Here is a 20,748-nt window from a genome sequence, read left to right on the forward strand (position 1 = left end):
TCATCTTGAGCCAGTCGTCTGTTGATGGGCACTTGAGTTGTTTCCGTGTCTTGGCTATTGTAAATAGTGCATTGATAGTTTCAGTTCTAATAAGCTTGATTATCTAGATTCCTAACACATGGCAAGTTAACTTCAGTAAATTAAAAGTAGAGGAAGGAAGCCCATAAACAGTGGTATGAAATTGTCACCAACCACTGACAGCTCACACCTTTTCCTCAATGGTGCAGTAATTATAGTAATAGTTAAAATGTATGGGGCATCTACCATGCTTCAAGTACTATGCTAAGATTTATATATATGATCTCATTTAATCTTCTCAACTCTTGATTATTATACCCATTTTACAGAGAGTTAAACTGAGGCTCATAGAGGATAAATAGTAACTTGCCCAAGGTCCCCTAGTTAACTCATGTGTGTTCTGACACTGAGACAACAACAGGAAAAGTATTAAAAGCAGATATGGACGTCAAGGCAGTTTGGGGCTATATGGTGCTACCCACTCAACAGGCCCTAAGGCTCAGTGTGATTAAGGTCACCCATAATGATGCCCACGAGTCAAGGCAAGGCTATGTTAGCAGTCAGGCTTTATATAAAGAGACAGTGAAGCCAATGTTATATATTTTAAATTTATTTATTTATTTTATTTTATGGCTGTGTCGGGTCTTCGTTTTCTATGCGAGGGCTTCCTCTAGTTGCGGCGAGCGGAGGCCACTCTTTGTCGCAGTGCGCGGGCCTCTCACTGTCGTGGCCTCTCTTGTGGCAGAGCACAAGCTCCAGATGCGCAGGCTCAGTAGCTGTGGCTCACGGGCCTAGTTGCTCCACAGCATGTGGGATCTTCCCAGACCAGGGCTCGAACCCATGTCCCCTGCATTGGCAGGCAGACTCTCAACCACTGCACCACCAGGGAAGCCCCTAATGTTATATATTTTAAAGGCTTTTGTCTAAAATGGGCCACAAACATTTTTAAATGTTATAATAAGCATCATATATTTAGATGCCCTTATTCCCTGCAAATTCCAGACTTCTGAGCATGTTCAAAGTGACGTGAGACTTACATGCATAAGAATATACTGTCACAGCCAAAGATACTTCCTCACCACCTCTTAATCTCATGGTTGTGTGCATTACTTTAACAACAGGAGCTAACCCCCCTGAAGCAGCAGAAAGTTTCCATTCTGGACCTGTTTAAGACTCGGAATATTGGCATAATAACAATTATGTCCTTGCTGCTATGGTAAGTAATAAGAGATCTGGAAATGCGACATACAGAATGTAAATATACAACTGATTTTCTTTAATTCAAGGGACAAGGTCAAGGCCTGGGTCTTCCTGAGGCAAAATTAAAATTTAAGAATTCTAAGTTATTTGGAAAGGCTTCAATTTAATTCATGGAACTGGATACTGAAAAAAAATGTCACAGGGAACAATATTTAGGTCTGCGATACTGTGACCCACAGGGAAATGGTTCCCTGCTCCTCCTAGAGTTCCTGGGATTAAAACTAATGATGTCCCTGATGCCTGAAGCTGAGACGCTAATTCAGCTCCTGCTTCCAGAAGCTATACGGACAATTAATCAGTGAAGTTAGAATACCCTGAATCCTCACGGCCTGCACTGGAGTTTTGACAAGCTTTTTATACTTGCTCATAGCAATCTACCGAGTGATTTTAAGGTCTAGAAATAATGAACTGACTTTGTAGGCAAGATTTAATAATGTATCTGCCAAGAAATTAGGAAGAAGACAAAAAGAACATGCCTACCCCATGATGGCAGCACAAAAAATGATGGTAATCAGAACAGGTAGAAGATGGTGGTGTGGAAAGACGCGGAGTTCGCGTCTCCTCACAACTAGGGCGTCTGCCGGATGCTGGTGGGGGACCCCAATGCCCAAGGAGCTGGGAAGAACCCCCAAGCGAACCGGTAGGACATGGGAGGACTGAGGTGGGGGGGGGGGGAGAAGTGGAGGCCAGACAGGACTGGCGCCCCTGAGGGGTGGCTCAGAGTTGGGGAGGGGTTCCCACGCCTGGAGGGACCCTCGGGGGCTTGGATCAGGGGGGAGCACACCCAGCGTTTCCCCTGCAGAATCGGCCGGGGAAGTCTGCCCAGCTCTCGGGCCAGGTCCTACACTCTCAGAGGTCCCCTCCAGGCCGGGTTGGTTCCGGGGGTGTAGGAGGGAGGCTGGAAGAGAACAGGAGAGGCAGGTGGGAGGGGCCCTCCAGGATGGGAGGAGCAAGAGAGGAGCAGAGGGTATTTGCCCCACCCACTCAAGCCCAGGAAGCCTGCTGGTGGGTTCCCCCACCCTCTGAGACCAGAGGCGATGGGCACGCCTGAGCCCCTTCTGCTCTGTTGAGCCTAAGCCCCACCCCCACTGCCCCCCAGGGCCTTTTCCAGCCCTGTGGGTCCTAAGCGTAGGCCCTGCCCACTGCCCAAACCTTGCCCCTGCTTAGGCCCCGCCCTCCACAGCCAAGGCCTTTTCCACCTTTTTTTTTTTCTCCATCTCTTTTTTAATATCATGGTTCTGTTTTACCTTCCGGTTGTTGTTTCATCTATATTTTTATTTTTATATTTTTTCTAACATATCTGTCAGTTTCCTAGTCTAATTTTATTTTCTACTTTGTTATTGTTCTCCGTTTTTTTTTTTTTTTTTTTTTTGGCCACCCCACGCAGCTTGTGGGATCTTGGTTCACGACTCAGGGGTCGGGCCGAAGCTCCTGTAGTGGGAGCTCCAAGTCCGAACCACTGGACAAACAGAGAACTTTTTTTTTCACTTTTTTCCCTACTAAAGTGAGTTTTACTAAATCAATTGGCATTTACTATAAGTGGATCCCACAGTATTACCTATATTTCTTCTTCTCCTCCTCTTCCTCCCCCTCCCCTTCGCCTTCCTCTCCTCCTTCTTATTCTTTGGAGGGAAGAATGAAATATGGATTTTATGTTCACTGATGTGACTGACATTCTTTCTTCAAATAATAGCTCTGAAGGAATGAGAATATACAAACTCTCCTACTGAAACTTGAAATTAACTAGATTAGGATAGGTATTCTTGAATATTGGTATATCTAGACTAGTGCTGTCCAATAGAACTTTCTGCAATGATGAAAATGTTTTATATCTTTTTTGTCCCTTATGGTAGCCACTAGCTGCATGTGGCCACTAAACAATTGAAGTGTGGCTAGTGACAAACTGAGGGACGAAATTTTAAATTTTATTTAATTTTAATTTATTTACTTTTTTTTTGGCCACGCTGGGTCTTAGTTGCAGCACGTGGGATCTTTGTTGGGATCTTTGTGGGATCTTTTGTTGCCGTGCGCGGGATCTTTAGTTGCGGCATGTGGGCTCTTAGTTGCGGCATGAGGGCTCTTAGTTGCAGCATTCGGGATCTAGTTCCCTGACCAGGGATCGAACTTGGGACCCCTGCATTGAGAGCACACGGTCTTAACCACTGGGCCACCAGGGAAGTCCCTAATTTATTTACTTTTAAATAGCCATATGTGGCTATTTGTAAGACAGCAACATCTAGACAATTTCCTGACCATCATGAAATTGTAAAGAGACTCAAGCCATCCTTTTGTCATTTTTGTCTTTTTTCTTTTGTCTTTCAGGATGCTAACCTCAGTAGGTTACTTTGCTCTGTCTCTCAACACTCCTAATTTACATGGAGATGCCTACCTGAACTGTTTCTTCTCTGCCTTGATTGAAGTTCCAGCTTACATTACAGCCTGGCTGCTACTTCGAACCCTACCCAGGCGTTATGTCATAGCTGGAGTACTGTTCTTGGGAGGAGGTGTGCTTCTCTTAATTCAGTTGGTACCTGCAGGTAAGAAGTTATCCAATATTAACAGCTTACCAGAAAAGATCCACACCTTGACCGGGCTAATTATTAGTCCCTGTTCCCTATTTATGTAGCCTTTACATCATAAGTCATTCTTTTTTTTTTTTTTTTTTTTTTTTTTTTTTTTAAGAATACTTTTTCTTTTTTTTTTTTTTAAATGTTTCTTTTTTTTTTTAATTTTATTTATTTATTTATTTATGGTTGTGTTGGGTCTTCATTTCTGTGCGAGGACTTTCTCTAGTTGTGGCAAGTGGGGGCCACTCTTCATCGCGGTGCGCGGGCCTCTCATCATCGCGGCCTCTCTCATTGCGGAGCACAGGCTCCAGACGCGCAGGCTCAGTAATTGTGGCTCACGGGCCTAGTTGCTCCGCGGCATGTGGGATCTTCCCAGACCAGGGCTCGAACCCGTGTCCCCTGCATTGGCAGGCAGATTCTCAACCACTGCGCCACCAGGGAAGCCCCATAAGTCATTCTTAAGTCAGTTATACAAGTGATAACTAACTCTGTGATTTCCCATGTTCAAAATTACTCCCTTCAAATAGAAGAGTTAACCTTAGAGAATCAGAAATCACCACCTGAAAAGGAAGAGTAATGCTCCCAGTCATCCCCTTCACAGAAACATTCACCTAAACCCTCAAACCTCTTTCTCTGAGTCATAATCCCGATTCCCAATTTCTTGGTACTTTCTTGGTATTTTCAAACCTTCTCTCTGATGTGTATATTCAAGTGTTAGAGTTGGTAGTACATGCCAGTTCCAGTATAAATTCAGTGATTTTTATGGTCTGTAATCTTTAGGTAGTTAGAGAGCACATGAAAAGATATATGCTTCTCTTTTCCCCTTATGTCTAACTTTCTCATGTTGTTAACATATTAAGTCAACAGATTTTTGATATATAGTACTATGCATAGAAATATATATATCTTTGTAATAATAAACAGGATAAAAATGATTGGTCCTTCTCTTCAAAGATTAAACTTAACTGTATTAACATGCTAACAACTGACTATGAAACTGTTGTAATAAATAAAGGTGGACAAGGTCACAGAATGCATAAATGATCTAGAATACCAGAAGAGCGAAGCTCAAAGCAACCCTTCACGCTCCATCTTTGTCCATGTCCAATTAGTAAGGCTTTGAAGAGACTGTATAATTTGGGGAATATCTTTATATTATAAAACATTCCTATACAAGCAAAAAGGACAATACAAGCAACTGTTTAAGAAAGTATCACTTCTAAAACACCTCTGTTTACACTGGGTCTCTTTTCCAGATTACAACTTCTTGTCCATTGGTCTGGCCATGTTAGGAAAATTCGGGATCACCTCTGCCTTCTCCATGCTGTACGTCTTCACTGCAGAGCTCTACCCAACCCTGGTCAGGAACATGGCTGTGGGGGTCACATCCATGGCCTCCAGAGTGGGCAGCATCATTGCTCCCTACTTTGTTTACCTTGGTGAGATGCTTCTTATCAGTCTATTCACTTTTTAAATATAAAAGTAATAGGTTTTCATTATGAAAAATGCAAATGGCATAGAAAGTACTGGAAAAAGTACAAGTTCACCTCTACTCTCTTAGTTCCCCAAATCACAGCCCTCAGAGGAACTACTATTAACAGTTTGGTGAGTAGCCCTTCAGACATTTCATTTTGCACAACATATATATATATATATATTTTTTTAAACACACAAAATGATATCATAAATATTGTTTCACAACTTTTTTTAAACTTAACATTGTATCAGAATATTTTGCCATATCCATATATATAGCTCTTTTAGTTAGTACATAGACTTCCAATGTATGTATGCACATAATTTATTTAACCAGGTTCATGGATGAACATTTAGGCCATTTCCAAGTTTTTGTTACTATACGTAACACTGCAGTGAACATTCCTCTACGCCCCCCACAGCCTTTGTATATTTGGATCAATGGATTGCTGGAGCAATTTAAAAATTTCATAGATATCGCCAAATTGACCTCTAAATACTATACCAGTTCACAATCCAACTATCAGTATATGAGAGTGCCTGTTTCTCCATATCCTTACCAACAATGGGGATCATCCAATTTTTTAATCACTGATAGTCTGTTATGTGAAAAACGGATATCATTGTTGCTTTCATTTCCTTTTCTTCAATTATGAATGAGGTTGAGCATTTTTTCATATATTTATTGAAATTCTATTTATTTTTAAGAGATCTGTTCATGTCTTTTCCCATCTTTCTAATGGTTCATATCAACTTTAGATATTTGATTTTGGGAGCTCTTTGTAATTGAAAAATTAGCCCTTTGTATATATTTTATAAATATTCTTCCTAGTTTATTATTTCCATTTTGACTTAATGACTTTATTTGCATTGCTGGCAATTTTAGCTTTTATATGATTGAATTTATCAATCTGGAAAAACACTACAGAGGGGCTTTAGTGGGATGTTCAGTGGATCTAGGATCTGGCACTCCAAGCCTAAACCTCATCAAGAACTCTACTGGTGAGAGATGTAGACACAGCTCCTTATTCTTCCTAGTCATCTATTGGTTACCTACTGGTTCAAACACACACACATACACATCCCCAAAGACATATGTGAATTCTCAGAAAAGGTATACTCTAAATCCTTACAGAGAAAGAGAGAGATTTTCCACACAGCTGCCCTGAACACCTGAGAAAGTACATTATTATATAGAATGGTGTCGTTTCCCCTTTGTTCTTCCCTATACTTTCAAACCATGCTCATATGGTCTAATGGTGGACCATTGGTACATAAGAAATGGAGGAGTCTGAGAAAGAACTTTGTATTCCACAGAGTGGCTCCTGTTGGTGACACAGAGGCCTCAGAGAAGCTTCAAGATTGATATTTTTTTGTCAAATAAAATTCTTGGGTGTGTTATCCCTCTGTAATCTCTGTATGCAGAAGGGAAGCAAGATGAGGATCTATTATTCCCCTGTCTGAGTAACACCACATAAAGAAGAGGTGGAGTGGTTCTTCCAATTACGTGTAAAACCAAGACATATAAATGCTGCAAAAAGAAACCACAGTGCCTGACATTTATTGATTTAAATTGGATTGAATATATTACTTAGGTTCTTTTAAGAGTCTCACAGCTCTGTGGACCAAGCTTTCCACAGCAGCCTACTGGTTTGGGCAAAAGCAAAGGTCATATCAGTCATAACAGCCAGTAGCTGTCCCTGCAACATCCTGGTCAACCTCTTTCCCCTTTGTGTCCTCCCACCCCCCATCTCCAATGACCTCTACCTTAAGAGGAGAACTTTGGTAGGCAAAAATTTCTATCAAAGGAACATTTATCACACATGATTAAGTAGTAGCTTAGAGAATGCCAGTTGACATGATAGACCTTATGATAATGCAAAATTGAGTAGGTGAATGATTATGGAAATTCGGAGGCAATGACATCTGCCAAACAGAAACTGTGGTATTTTGCACACTTTTTTCTTCTGTAAATATTCAGGTTTAAAACTGCTCTCAAATACTGTTCGCCACCTTTACAAAATGATTCTCAAGAGCATCTGGAGAAACCCTGTATCTAATTGATGTTCTTTTGTCCTGTGCCTTACAGGTGCTTACAACAGAGTTCTGCCCTACATCCTCATGGGCAGCCTGACCGTCCTGATTGGAATCATCACTCTTTTCTTCCCTGAAAGTTTTGGAATGACTCTACCAGAGACCTTAGAGCAGATGCAGAAAGTGAAAGGGTAAGTGGAACTTTAAAAAATGATATCAAAATTCCTCAGAAAGAATAAATAGGAAAATTCTGAAAAGAAAGTATAATAAGTGGAAAGTAGCTCTATCAGATAATAAAGCATATTATTAAGCAATGGTAATTAAAACAGTATGATGGTGGTAGAAGAAAAGAAATCACTGGAATGGAATAGAGTTCAGAATTAAACTGAAGAAAATATGAGAATTCAGTGTGTGATAACAAGTAGCAATTCAAAATCAGTGGGGAAAATTTAGATTATTCAGTAAAAGGTGTTAGAACATTCAACTAGCCATTTTGGCTAAATAAAAAGCTTAAATCCTACTTCAAAATGCATCAGGATAAATTCCAGAAAGACTAAAAATTGAGACCTAAAAATATAAAGTGATAAATGTACCAGAAGAAAACATAAATATTTTTATAACCTTAGAGAAGGCCTTTCTGAGCATATTATGAAAAGCAAAGAGCCATAAAGGAGAAGATTGATATATCTGATTATGTAATTTTAGAAATTGTTGGTACAGCAAAAACGAAACCATAAATTAGAACAAAGGTCAACAAACCAGGGGGAAAATATTTGCAACACACAATATAGACATAGAGTTAATAAATTTAAGATGCAAGAAACTCTTAGAGATCAATGGGAAAAAGAAAAACAACTCAGAAAGAAAACTGGCAAAGGTCATGAACAAACAGTTTATAGAGAAGGAAATTTCAGTGGAAAATATATACATAAAAAAGAAATACTTGTCCACATTAATTAAAGCATTAAAAATGTCAGTGTCATTTTTTGGCCTATGAGATTGTGCAAGGGTTTTCCTCCTGATATCAACCAATTCTGACACCAAACAGGTGTCCTATAATTTCATCCAGTTATGACTCTAATTACCCAGGGCTAGCATCAGACTCTACAGGTTAAAGGCTCACTCCCACAAGACAGCCTTCTCTTCAGATGCCAGCCACAAGTAATGGTTCCCCAAGGTTATCCACATTTCTGGCTATTGGGGAGGGGGAAATTTACCCTTTTACCCCTTTAAGGTCTTGTGGCTAAACTAATCATAAAATTGACACCAGTCAACAGGAGAAAAATAAACAAATTTTAATTCATTACACAGAGATCTCTCAGAAATAGGACCTAAGAAATGGCCAAAGCAGGCAGCTTTTATACTTTTTAGACAAAGAAACAATAAATTTGAGAGGAATTGACAGGACAAAGAAACTTAGGTTTGAGTGCTTAATTAGTAAGGAATTTAAGCAAAGTTTGGGCTTGTGTAGTAAATTAGTAAAGAAGTAACAAGGTTTGTTTATAGAGATTTCTTGGCCCAGCCTTGGAATTCCCTGTCTTTGGTAATAAGAGTGTCCTTCTACCTCCATATGCAGGGATTGCACCTTTCACATGAGGGATTTATTCCCTGCTTTCAGGGGCACAGAGGAGGCCAGAGTTTCCTTTTGCATCAGCTGCTTCACAAGCAACTTCAATTCAAAATAATCAATATGCCATTGTGGCAAATTTGGGGGCAGCCTGCCTTGAGCTCCAACATGTCCAGCTTGGCTACAAAGTCAGGTATTTCCACAACCCTCCTCTTCACATTCAGGAATTTGCTAGAATGACTCACAGAACTCAGGAAAACATTTTACTTACGATTACTGGTTTGTTATAAACAACACAAATGAACAGCCAGGGGAAGATGTACACAGGGTGAGGTCCAGAAGGGTCCAGAGCACAGGAGTCTCCATTCCTGTGGAGTTGGGGAGCATCGCCATCCCGGCCCATGGATGTGTTGGCCAGTTCAGAAGCTCTCTGAACCCCAGTGTTTAGGGGATTTTATGGAAGTTTCATCACATAGGCACGATCAATATTGATTTGACCTCAGCCCCTCTCCCCTCCCTGGAGGCTGGAGGATGGGCTTCTAGTCAAGGCTTGGTCCTTCTAGCAACCAGCCTCCATCGTGAAGCTATCTAGGGACCCACAGAGTCACCTCATTAGAATAAGAGGCAAGACACTATTACCCTTGTCACTCAGAAAATTACAAGGGATTTAGAAGCTCTATGTCAGGAACCAGGGACAAAAATCAAACATCCTTCTATGACATCATAGATTGGCAAATATTTAAAAGACTATTGGTATGGTAGGAGAAGTTTAGATTCTAGAGTGAAACTGCCTGGCCTCAAATCCCAAATCTACTGCATAAACTTGGGAAATTTGCTTACTTTTCACTAAACCTTAGTATTCCCATCTGTTATGTGGAAATAGTTCATATGGCTTTTGTGATGTTATATAAGATAAAGTGTTTTTAGTGTGTAGCCATGATAAAAGTCTATATGTGAGTGGATTCTGATCCCAAACTGAACATGTATAGCGAGAGATGCCCATTTTTTATAAGTTGTTTCTTCTAATGATAAAACTACTTCAATATCAACTTTAACTTAGCAAGAACTTCATGCTTACCACTCTATTCTTTCCTCAAGAAAACTATAAAATCAGAGAATACTAGCTCTAGACTCATGAGGTTCTTATTAGAGTTAAAATAATTACCTGTTCATTGACTGGAGAAATGTTTTTCAGTGTCAGTTTGGCATTTTGAGGAGGGGAGTCTTAAATATTTAATTTTCTTTAGCACTTATCTTATTTTCAGGTTCAGATATAGGAAAAAAACAAAAGATTCAATGGAGAAAGAAGAAAATCCCAAAGTTCTAATAACTTCATTCTGATAAAATTCCCACCCTATTTGGTGAACTGAAAAACAGATCCGTAAGACTATGAAGACACTAAAGCCTTTCCTGATGAAATGGACTGACTATGAAGATTAACACTAAAATGGACCTTGCTATTAAGAAATGCTTGTCATATGGCAAACTCTGGACCATGCTTACAGATAAGCTCCTTATTTTAAAAAACAAACCATTTCCAGAAAGTCCTCCGTACTAATTAATTCGATGAAATGGGTTTGTAGGATTTTTACAAAACGTGTTGGTCAAGGACTGGTAAATCCATATAAAGATTAACACGCATTTCCAAATACAAATACTACCCAAATTTTTTAAAAAGTCATTGAATTAACACAACTATCAGGCTTGGGTGTGTGTGTGTGAGTGAGTAAACCAGCACGTTCAAAATTACAGTAGTTTTTGAAGTGAACTCATACACTGCTGTAGCCAAATGATTATAAGGAGTATTCCTGTCCAGGAAATTTTATATACTCCTTTGAGAGGAATTGATGGCAGATATTAATAGCATTTTACAAGTGAAATGCAGCAAGAGATCAAGTAGCTTGGCTCAGATGGCCTGTCAGCCTTTAAGAAGGGAACCAAGGCAGATCCTAGCTACAATTTCAGCAGCTATGGCTCACAGCCTACTGAATGGTCCACATTTGTTGTGCTCTCTGTGAACACTTGACTAAGCTTTCTGTTCACTAAGACTGGCTTAAGAGACCTTTTTTTGGTAAATAGAGAATCAGGAAAACTGCAAACTAGTTAGATTGGTAGAGGTGGTTTGTGTGCCCCATAGCCAAGAGGGGTCAGCACCCGGGAAGAAGGCTGTCCAAGCCAAGAATCTGGAGGGCATTTTAAAACAGTTCTTTCCCTTAATACATCCCTTCCTAAATCTGGTATGCAGTTGTATCCTCTTCAACCAGGGGTGCATCTGGTTCCAGGAATGAGTAAGGTAAAAGGTAAAAGCCACTAATGGGATAATGTATTAGCATAAACTCAGAAGATGAGTGTCAGCTCTGTGTCTCACCACATTTTAGGCATGCTGACATGACAACATAGCAAGAAGTTCGTCCTGGAGACCTGGGCAGCATGCTTTCGCCAAGGGCGGCTCCTCTTGGAGCAGCATGTGACAAGCTACTGACCCTTTAACATATCAGTGCAATGGTGCACCTGTAGAATAGGCAGCCACTAGTTTTTAATATGCTGCTTGGTGGCATCATCTCCTAAAATTAATTATCCCCAAATGTAAATATTCACTATCTAAATATTTTTCAGAGGAACCTTTGATGTAACATCTTGGTAAACAATCCTTATTTCTTTAAGATCTTTATCTGGAACTTTTCTGATTAACTCAGAATTATTCTTTATATTGCCATATTTCTAACATATATTTTATATCCTACTGACACATTGATCCCACATTTTGATTGTTACTTTAAAATCCAGTAGAATATCTTAGAATAGTTTATGCTTTGTCACTGGGGACTCAGGTGCACAGCTTCATCCACCCAGCACCTTTATCTTCCCCATTGATGCAGCCTCTAGATCACCGTTCCATCTACCCTGCCAGACAGTAGCTGCCTGTCCTGCAAAGAGCAGGCCCTGCTGCCTTTCAGGAAGCGCTCCTTGAACTTCCTTCCCACCAGCAGCGACTGTTCACTCCTCTGTGCTCTTCTGGTACTTGTTACCTTCACTCAGTTGGGCTCTTGTCTAGTCGTCCCCACTGACACACAACATGTCTGTAAGCCTCTGGGAGGCCAGGGACCTCACTTTGCTTATCTTTTTATTCCTTGCAGTGCTGCTTACTGTAGTGCTTTCTTGCATGTAACAGGCATTTGAGGATATTCATTTTAATTAAAACATTTTGTAACACTAGCGTGGTGAAAATGTTATGTTTGAAACATAGACACTTGAATTTTTAAACACCGAAGTATAAAATGCTCTTAAAGCTTTTTCTAAATATAAAAAGTAAGGATGTGGACTTCCCTGGTGGCACAGTGGTTAAGAATCCACCTGCCAAAGCAGGGGACACGGGTTCGATCCCTGGTCCAGGAAGATACCACATGCCACGGAGCAACTAAGCCCATGTGCCACAACTACGGATGGAGCCTGCGCTCTAGAGGCCGTGAGCCACAACTACTGAAGCCCACGTGCCACAGCTACTGAAGCCCGCGTGCCTAGAGCCTGTGCTCTGCAACAAGAGAAGCCACCACAATGAGAAGCCTGCACACCGCAACGAAGAGTAGCCCCAGCTTGCCACAACTAGAGAAAAGCCCGTGTGCAACAACGAAGACCCAACGCAGCCAAAAATTTAAAAATAAATAAATAATTTTTTTTTAAAGTAATACTACAAACCAACAGTAATCAAGACAGTGTGGTACTGGCATAAAGTCAGATATATGAACTAATGGAGCAGAATAGAGAGCCCAGAAATAAACCCTTGCATATATGGCCAAGTGATTTTCAACAAGCCTTCCAAGACTACACAATGGAGAAAGGACAGTCTCTTCAACAATTTTTTTTAAAAACTGGATATTCACGTGCAAAAGAATGAAATTGGGCCCATACCTTATACCATATACAAAAATTAACTCAAAACAGACCTAAGCGTAAGACCTAAAACTATAAAACTCTGAGAAGAAAAGCTTCCAGACATTGAATTTGACAATAATTTCTTGGCTATGACACCAAAGCACTGGTGACAAAAGCGAAAACAGACAAATAGGACTACATCAAACTTAAAAACTTTTGAGTGTCAAAGGAAACACCAAAACAAAAAGCAACCTATGGAATGAGAGAAAATATTTGCAAATCATGTATGTGATAAAGGGTTAATATCCAGAATACAAAAAGAACTTCTACAACTCAACAACAAAAACCAAATAACCTGATTTTAAAATGGGCAAAGGAGTTGAATAGACAATTCTCCAAAGAAGATATAAAAATGGCCAGCATGCATATGTGAGGCTCATCATCACTAATCATTAAAGAAATGCAAATCAAAACCACAATGAGGTACCATCTCATGCCCATTAGGGTGGCTGCTATCAAAAGAACAGAAAACACATATTGGTAAGGATGTGGAGAAATTGGAATCCTTGTGCACCTTTCGTGAAAATGTAAGATGGTACAGCCATTATGGAAAACAGTACAGAGGTACCTCAAAAAATTAAAAAATAGAATTATCATATGATCCATCAATCCCACTTCTGGGTACATATCCAAAATAATTCAAAGCAGGATTTCAAAGAGCTATTTGCACACCCACGTTCATTACAGCATTATTCACAATAGCAAAGAGCTGGAAGTAGCCCAAATGTCCATCTACAGATGAGTGGACAAATAAAGTGTGGTTTATACATACAATGGAATGTTATGAAGCCTTAAAAAAGGAGGAACCTCAAGGACATTATGCTAAGTGAAATAAGCCAGTCACAAAAGGACAAATTTTTATGATTCCACTAATAGGAAGTATCTAAAACAGTCAAAATCATAGAAACAGAAATTAGAAAGATGGTTACCAAGGGTGGGGGGAGAGGGGAAAAGGGAGGAGGAGTTAGTGCTTAGTGCATTTTGGTTTTGCAAGATGAAAAAGTTCTAGAGATCTGTACACAACAATGTAAATATATTTAATACTATGGGACTGTACATTTAAAAATTGGTAAGATGGGGACTTCCCTGGTGGTGTAGTGGTTAAGACTCTGAGCTCCCAACGCAGGGGGCCTGGGTTCCACCCCTGGTCAGGCAACTAGATCCCACATGCATGCTGCAACTAAGAGTTCGTATGCCACAACTAAGGAACAGGCAACCTGCAACTAAGGAGGCTGTGAGCTGCAACTAAGGAGCCTGCCTGCCATAACTAAGACCCAGTGCAACCAAATAAATTTTTAAAAAATTGGTAAGATGGTAAAATTTAATTTTTTTATCACAATTTTAAAAGCTAGTATGGAAATAGTTAAATAAATAATGGTGTGTTTTTATGAAAGAATATTATTCAGCCTTTAAAAACAGTGTTTAAGAATTATTTTTAATAACACAATACTTGTGATATAATGCAAGTATTTTAAAAAGTATACAATAGTATTGACCAAATAATGAATGCATGCATGAATAAACTATGTTTAAAAGGCATGAAAAAAAAAACTAGAAGGAAATATCTCAAGGTATTAATAGTAGGTATGTTTGGATGGGGGATTATAGATGACTTCTATTTTAGTTTCTTTTCTGTAGTTTTCCATACTTTATAATTGTTTCACAAATAACATATATTATTTTTATAATCATATAGAAGTTAAAATATTAAAAATTTTTATTTTTTATTTTTATTTTATTGAGTGTCAACTCAATAAAAGTTTTTCTTTTTAAACTTCTATGTGATTATAAAGTGCAAAGTCCTGGGAAGCAAAGATGAAGAACATGAAGAATGTAAAATCGGAGCTCTCCATGGGCTCAGTCTAGCCAGGTTATAAACTCCTTCCTTTGTGGCCTCAGCAACTAGCTCAGTGCCCCGACCTGGAGCTGAGCTCTGTGGAGCTGAAAGCCAGGTCAAAGTTATTTTCTCCCATCCAGACCTGGGCATTTTTCTCTCTCCTCTCACTCTGCTTGAACAGCAGTTACCTCTACCCTTATTTAGACCAAGTCAAACTTGCTCTGCTGAGGTGAATTACCTTACCACGAGGTTATATTTAACAGACTGCTGAATGGGTCGTAAAAAATTATGAGGATTTGAACTGTCATCAGCCAGTGCCTCTGCGTTGGCACAGAAACATCTGAAACCTGATTTTGAGAACCTGGAAACCATCTCTCCAACACAGCAAATTTAATCCCTTTTGTCAAATACTTTCATTCTGACTCCCCTCTGTGCTCCCTGTCCCTGCATAGCCCACTGTCTCACCCTCCCACTGTTTACTTCCCTGCTACTGTGTCCTCTGAAACCCCCACTCCATTGCGAACCGACAGCTTTCCTCCATCAAGAATATCCCTGGTTGCTCTCTCCATGTCCTCGCCTTGACAGAGATCCAGCTTCCCCCGAGCACTCCACTTCCTCGTGGTCCTGTCTCTCAAAGGGAGGCTCTTTCTTTTCCACTTCCTATGAACTTCAGAGCCAGGTAAGGTCTCAGGATTTTCTTTGTTCCCCACCATAACTCCTTCACTTTCCCACATATAAAATGTCTCCTTTGAGGTTTATGCTGTGCCCTTCTGGTTGCTGTTACCAACAATCTGCCAGTTGTTTATCCACATTCTGTGAGTTCTCTGGAACCTGACCTGAGGTATTGATGACTTTTGTGCTCAGGGTGATGAGTAATCCTACACCACATCCTCATAGTACTTGACCTTTACCAGTTCTATAATCCCTCCCTGTCAAGGACACACCCTGGGCCCCCATCATCAGTCACAACAACTCCACTTCATTCCAGAACCTTTTATTTTCATCACAACCCTTTAGCTGTGACCTTGACATCCTTTCCTTTCCCTTCCAGTTTATACCTCACGATCCCCTCGATTCACTCACACCACTACCCTAGTCCTTTTGTTTACTAATCTTGCAAAATCTAAGCCCAAGATAAGTCAAACCATTTTACTTTTCACTCTCAATCTGCTCCTGAATTAAGATAGAAGGGAAGGAGGATCATTGATGGATTGGAGGAACATGTGGGTTGGGAGAGTGACAAGTGGGGTGAAAGTCCAGATTTGATTGAAAAGGTAAATTTGTAGAGACAACAATTCACATGGTTGTGTGATCTTCTCTAGTGTTGCAGGACAGGAGTGAAATGCACAAACGGTTGGATTTGGGGATTTGCAGTACAGGTGAGCAGAATGACAAGACAATGGAGGAACTGAGAGTGAAGCAAAGGACTGTAATATCTAGATTGAAGATGAAAGGGAATAAAAACATGACAACTTCTTTCTTTTTTGGCTGCGTTGGGTCTTCGTTGCTGTGTGTGGGCTTTCTCTTCACTCTCTGTGGCGAGCGGGGGCTACTCTTCGTTGCAGTGCACGAGCTTCTCATTGCGGTGGCTTCTCTTGTTGCAGAGCACTGGCTCTAGGCGTGTGCACTTTAGTAGTTGCAGCACGCGGGCTCAGTAGTTGTGGCGCACGGGCTTAGTTGCTCTGCGGCATGTGGGATCTTCCCAGACCAGGGATCGAACCTGTGTCCCCTTCACTGGTAGGAGGATTCTTTTTTTTTTTTTAAGTATTTTTAAAAATATTTTATTTATTTATTTATTAATTTACGGCTGTGCTGGGTCTTCGTTTCTGTGCGAGGGCTTTCTCCAGTTGCGGCAAGTGGGGGCCACTCTTCATCACGGTGCGCGGGCCTCTCACTATCGCGGCCTCTCTTGTTGCGGAGCACAGGCTTCAGACGCGCAGGCTCAGTAATTGTGGCTCACAGGCCCAGTCGCTCCGCGGCATGTGGGATCTTCCCAGACCAGGGCTCGAACCCGTGTCCCCTGCATTGGCAGGCAGATTCTCAACCACTGCGCCACCAGGGAAGTCCCCAAAACATGACAACTTCTGTTGATTCTAGTATGCCATGTCCATCAACCTTCTTTCCCTTTTTTTGGTGTATGAGAACCTGGCACAGTGTTAAGATCCAGAGTGTTCAAAAGAAGAAACTGCAGATCAGCCTACCTAATGTGGTAGGATCAGTACCATCTTTCTTGGGCCATTCACCACCAACAAAGATGTGACCATGGTGATATGAAACCTAAGGAGACTGAATGTAGTCAGTTGGTAAGGGCCGAGGGCTAGATTTCATTTTTCAGAACAATGAGATTAATAATTAATAGTGTAGGCTTGAGGCAGACCAACCAGAATTTTAATTTGGCCCTGCCACATACTTAGTATAATCACTGGGTAAATTACTTACTTCGGTTTCCTCATCTGTAAAGTGAGGACAATAAGAATATCTTATACAGCTGTTGTGAGGACTAAATGATGTCTTGGGCTATTGTTAGTATTATTATTGTAATAATACAATAGCAGAGAGGGTGATACTTTCCCAGGAATTTCTAATTTCTAACCTGGCATCTAGCTCAGAAGATTAAGGTATTCGATAACTTATATTATCCAAATTTAACTCAGTCAAAACCTTCTGATATTTTCCTATGGAATCTTACTCCAGTATGACTGTATCCCATAAGGAGACCTATGTGTTCCTATGCATCTTCTCTCTTGGTTGATCTCATCCAGACCAGTGGCTACAAATACCATCTATGTGTGGATAACTCTCTAATTTATATCTCATTCTGACCTCTGCTATGATCTTCAGACTCATATGTCCAACTGCCTCCAAACTTATATTTAAATTTAGGTTTAAAATATTAATATATTTAAATATCAGTTTATTTTTATATTTAAAATAAAACTCGTTTGCACAGGCAACAACAACAAAAAAATAGATAAAACTGAACTACATAAGAACTTAAAACTTCTGTACATAAAAGGATCTGATCAACAGAGTAAAAAAAAGGCAACCCGTGGAATGGGATAAAATATTTGGAAACCATATATATTTATATTTTTTAATATCTTTATTGGAGTATAATTGCTTTACATTCTTGTGTTAGTTGCTGCTGTATAACAAAGTGTTATCAGCTACACATATACATATATCCCCATATCCCCTCCCTCTTGCATCTCCCTCTCACCCTCCCTATCCCACCCCTCTAGGTGGTCACAAAGCACCTGGCTGATCTCCCTGTGCTATGCGGCTGCTTCCCACTAGCTATCTATTTTACATTTGGTATTGTATATATGTCAATGCCACTCTCTCACTTCGTCTCAGCTTACCCTGAGTCCTCAAGTCCACTCTCTACATCTGCGTCTTTATTCCTGTCCTGCCCCTAGGTTCGTCAGAACCTTTTTTTTTTCAGATTCCATATATGTGTTAGCATATGGTATTTGTTTTTCTCTTTCTGACTTAATTCACTCTGTATGACAGACTCTAGGTCCATCCACCTCACTACAAAAACTCAATTTCGTTTCTTTTTATGGCTGAGTAATATTCCGTTGTATATATGTGCCACATCTTCTTTATCCATTCATCTGTCGATGGACACTTAGGTTGCTTCCATGTCCTGCCTATTGTAAATAGTGCTGCAGTGAACATTGTGGTACATGACTCTTTTTTTTGTTTTTTTAATTAATTTATTTATTTTTAGTTTTGGCTGCCTTGGGTCTTCGTTGCTGCGCGCGGGCCTCTCTCTAGTTGCGGCGAGCGGGGGCTACTCTTCGCCACAGTTCCCGGGCTTCTCATTGGGTGGCTTCTCTTATTGCACAGCACGGGCTCCAGGCGCACGGGCCTCAGCAGTTGCGGCACTCAGGCTCAGTAGTTGTGGCTCACGGGCTCTAGAGCGTAGGCTCAGTAGTTGTGGCACATGGGCCTAGTTCTTCCGCGGCATGTGGGATCCTCCCGGACCAGGGCCTGAACCCGCGTCCCCTGCACTGGCAGGCGGACTCCCAACCACTGTGCCACCAGGGAAGTCCCTCTTTTTGAATTATGGTTTTCTTGGGGTATATGCCCAGTAGTGGGATTTCTGGGTCATGTGGTAGTTCTGTTTTTAGTTTTTTAAGGAACCTCCATACCGTTCTCCATAGTGGCTGTAACAATTTACATTCCCACCAACAGTGCAACAGGGTTCCTTTTTCTCCACACCCTCTCCAGCATTTATTGTTTGTAAATTTTTTGACGATGGCTATTCTGACCAGTGTAAGGTGATACCTCATTGTAGTTTTGATTTGCATTTCTCTAATGGTTAGTGATGTTGAGCATCTTTTCATATGTTTGTTGGCAATCTGTATATCTTCTTTGGAGAAATGTCTATTTAGGTCTTCTGCCCATTTTTGGATTGGGTTGTTTGTTTTTTTGATATTGAGCTGCATGAGCTGTTTGTATACTTTGGAGATTAACCCTTGGTCAGTAGCTTCGTTTGCAAATATTTTCTCCCATTCTGAGGGTTGTCTTTTCGTCTTGTTTAAGGGAAACCATATATCTTATAAGGGGTTAATATCCAGAACATAAAAAGAACTCCTACAACACAACAACAAAAAAATGAAAAACCCAATTAAAATGGGCAAAGGACTTGAACAGACATTTCTTCAAAGAAAATATACAAATGACTGATAAGCACACGAAATGGTGCTCAACAGCACTAATCATCAGGGAAATACAAATCAAAATCACAATGAGATATCGCCTCACACCTTATTAGGATAGCTACTATAAAAAAAAGAGAAAATAACAAGTGTCAGGGAGGATGTGGAAAAATTGGGACCTTTGTGCACTGTTGGTGGAAATGTAAAATGGTGCAGTCCCTATGGAAAACAGCATGGCAGTTCCCCCCAAAATTAAAAATAGAATTACCATATAATTCAGAAATTCCATTTCTGTGTATATACTCAAAGACTTGAAAGCATGGACTTAAAGAGATATTTATACACCTATGTTCACATTATTCACAATAGCCAAAAGATGGAAGCAACCCAAGTGTCCATTGACAGATGAATGGAAAAACAAACTGGGAATATTACTCATACATACAGTGGAATATTATTCAGCCTTAAAAAGGAAGAAAATTCTTTCATATGCCACAGCACAGATGAACCTTGAGGACATTATGCTTACTGAAATAAGCAGTCACAAAAGGACAAATACTGTATGATTCCATTTATATGAGGTACATAGAATGGTCAAATTCATAGAGACAGAAAGTACAAGGGTGGTTGATAGGGGCTGGGGGGAGTGGGGAGTGGGCAGTTATTGTTTAATGGACACAGGGTTTCAGTTTTGCAAGATGAAAAGAGTTCTAGAAATGGATAATGGTGATGTTTGTAAAACAATGTGAATGTACTTAATGCCACTGAACCATACACTTAAAAAGAGTTAGGATGATAAATTTTATGTTATGTGTATTTTACCACGATAAAAAATAAAGCAAAAAAAAAATAAAGCAAAAAAAAAAATAAAGCAAAACTCTTAATTTCCTAAACCCCCTATCCCACCCAATTTCCTCATTCCAAAAACTGGCACCAAGTTGCAAAAACTGGCACCAACTGGCACCAAAAATCCAGGAGTCATCCTTAATTTCTTCTCTCATGCCCATATCCAGTAATAAGTCATGTTACCTTTTGCTTGCAAAATGTATTCTGAATTCATCCATGTATCTCTTCCACAGATACCACTCTACTTCAGGCCATCCAATGCTCTTGCCTGGGATGCTGCAATAGCTTCCTAATCAGTTGACCTGTTTTCATGCTTGTCCTCTACAGTCAACTCTCTATATAGCAGGCAGAGTACTCTTTTTATGATAGAAATCACACCTTATCCTTTCTCTGCTTAAAAATACTCTGATGGTTTCTCATTGCACCAAGTATGAAATTCAAACTCCTTGCCACTGTCTACAAGGCACTAGATGATCTGGCCTCTTGCCAGCATCTCTGACCTTAAGTCCCACCACTACTCACTTTGATCACTATGTTCCAGTC

General features: G+C 40.2%; 1 protein-coding gene across 8 annotated transcripts in view; it reads left to right on the forward strand.

The window, feature by feature from the left end:
- Positions 1-20,748, forward strand: part of SLC22A4 (solute carrier family 22 member 4) — a 56,111-nt gene that overhangs the window by 33,790 nt on the left and 1,573 nt on the right. For 3 of the 8 annotated variants that reach the window (XM_082378970.1, XM_082378968.1, XM_082378975.1), the window contains 5 exons: positions 1,140-1,234; positions 3,601-3,815; positions 5,102-5,284; positions 7,411-7,546; positions 10,170-12,138. In XM_082378970.1, the coding sequence (XP_082235096.1) occupies positions 1,140-1,234; positions 3,601-3,815; positions 5,102-5,284; positions 7,411-7,546; positions 10,170-10,263 (723 nt within the window). In that variant the 3' untranslated portion in view covers positions 10,264-12,138. The other 5 variants (XM_082378971.1, XM_082378969.1, XM_082378973.1 and 2 more) reach the window with 5 other exon arrangements.

Source organism: Balaenoptera borealis, assembly GCF_965194805.1.
Source record: "Balaenoptera borealis genome assembly, chromosome: 2".
Classification (NCBI taxonomy): domain Eukaryota; kingdom Metazoa; phylum Chordata; class Mammalia; order Artiodactyla; family Balaenopteridae; genus Balaenoptera; species Balaenoptera borealis.